The sequence below is a fragment of the Sinocyclocheilus anshuiensis genome, unplaced genomic scaffold, assembly GCF_001515605.1.
Source record: "Sinocyclocheilus anshuiensis isolate Anshui unplaced genomic scaffold, SAMN03320099.WGS_v1.1 scaffold813, whole genome shotgun sequence".
Lineage (NCBI taxonomy): Eukaryota > Metazoa > Chordata > Actinopteri > Cypriniformes > Cyprinidae > Sinocyclocheilus > Sinocyclocheilus anshuiensis.
This window is the reverse complement of record NW_015540942.1, coordinates 2,017,260-2,018,667: the sequence shown is the minus strand read 5'-3', so window position 1 is coordinate 2,018,667 and position 1,408 is coordinate 2,017,260. Positions and strand designations below refer to the sequence as shown.

The 1,408-nt window shown below is 38.8% G+C and overlaps 1 protein-coding gene across 1 annotated transcript in view; it reads right to left on the bottom strand.

Moving 5' to 3' along the window:
- The window catches only part of cpt1a2b (carnitine palmitoyltransferase 1A2b), a 34,532-nt gene that overhangs the window by 27,667 nt on the left and 5,457 nt on the right, over window positions 1-1,408 (bottom strand). The window contains exon 4 of the mRNA XM_016487789.1: window positions 620-791. Within this exon, the coding sequence (XP_016343275.1) occupies window positions 620-791 (172 nt within the window). The remainder of the gene's footprint in view (window positions 1-619; window positions 792-1,408) is intronic.

Genomic DNA, 1,408 nt, shown 5'->3' with positions numbered 1-1,408 from the left:
CCCACACACACACACAATTATTATGGAACATAATATGAATATCAACATAATCTTGTTTCACATTTCACACTGCTCATAATTCTCTTGTGGTTAACAATTGATCCTGGGTATTTGTCAGCTGACGTTTCATTATGTACATTCCTAATGCCTGGGTTAATGCCCTTATTTGCATTAATAGTGTGTTTGTGAACTTACAAATGTCATGGAATTGTATTATTACAATTTTAAACAACTGTTTTCTATTTTGATCAATTTTAAAATGTCATTCATTTCTGAATTTTCAGCATTCATTACTCCAGTGTCACATGATCCTTCAGAAATCATTCTAATATGCTGATTTGGTGCTTAAAGAAACATTTCAGTGGTGAAAACAGTGTACATATACTAATACCATATTAGTATATATACACCAAATGTGTATATTCTAATATGTAACTAAAATAGCTGTTTTACAGCTTGTAGTGAAAGTGAAAATGTTGGCAGGGAAAGTCCAAATCTGAACTGGCAATTGATTGAAGGCAAATCCCTATATTGCTATTGTTTAAAGAGCATATCTTTACGGAAAATATTGAGAAAAAAAACAACAAAAAAACAAATGTTACTTTTTCAGGGTACTAACCGCCCAGACTTTGGTCTTGGTAGAAATACGTCCATGTAGCTCAAACATCCATCGATGGTATGATAGGAGAAGCTTTAGGCAGAACCTCAGAGCCAGAATGAGAGACAACCACAGCAGAGTACTGAACAGCAGCACTGATAGGACAGTCTGACCTTGAGCACTCAATGACAGACTGACAAGAGAGAAACACAGAGGAGAAAATCTGCATCATCTCTTCCAGGTTGATATTAGGCCAGTGATGGGCAAACTTGGCCCTTCCAGGCCACTTTCCTGCAGAGATTTGATCCAACCCTGATAAAACTCACCTGCCTGTAGCTTTCTAGTAGTCTTGAAGACAATGATTAGCTGTGTAGGGATTTCTATCGCGAACAGGACACTGATATGCCACTGCACCAACTCATCATGAGGCTTCGAGCTAATCCAATCAGGAGATAACACAGAGATCTTTTGTATCAGGACTGAAAAGTTCTTAAACCACTTATAGATACCTCGTGAGGTCTTGTGACCACCAATGAATGAACTACTACATCCAACAGGAAGAGGACAAGTAATTTAATCACCCCTCAGGCTTGCAAAACAACGGACCTGAAGAACAGTGATAATGTGACTAAATCAAACTCAGCAAACTGTATCAGCAAACTCGTGACATGGGCATGACCTCAAGACACCTCCCCTTTCCCCACTGCATTCCAAAAAAAGGACGCATCTTGTACTACTTCCCAGAAAAAGCGCGCGTTTCTCCTGTCACAGACAAAGGGACACGATACTTACAACAGACAATTTCAACAG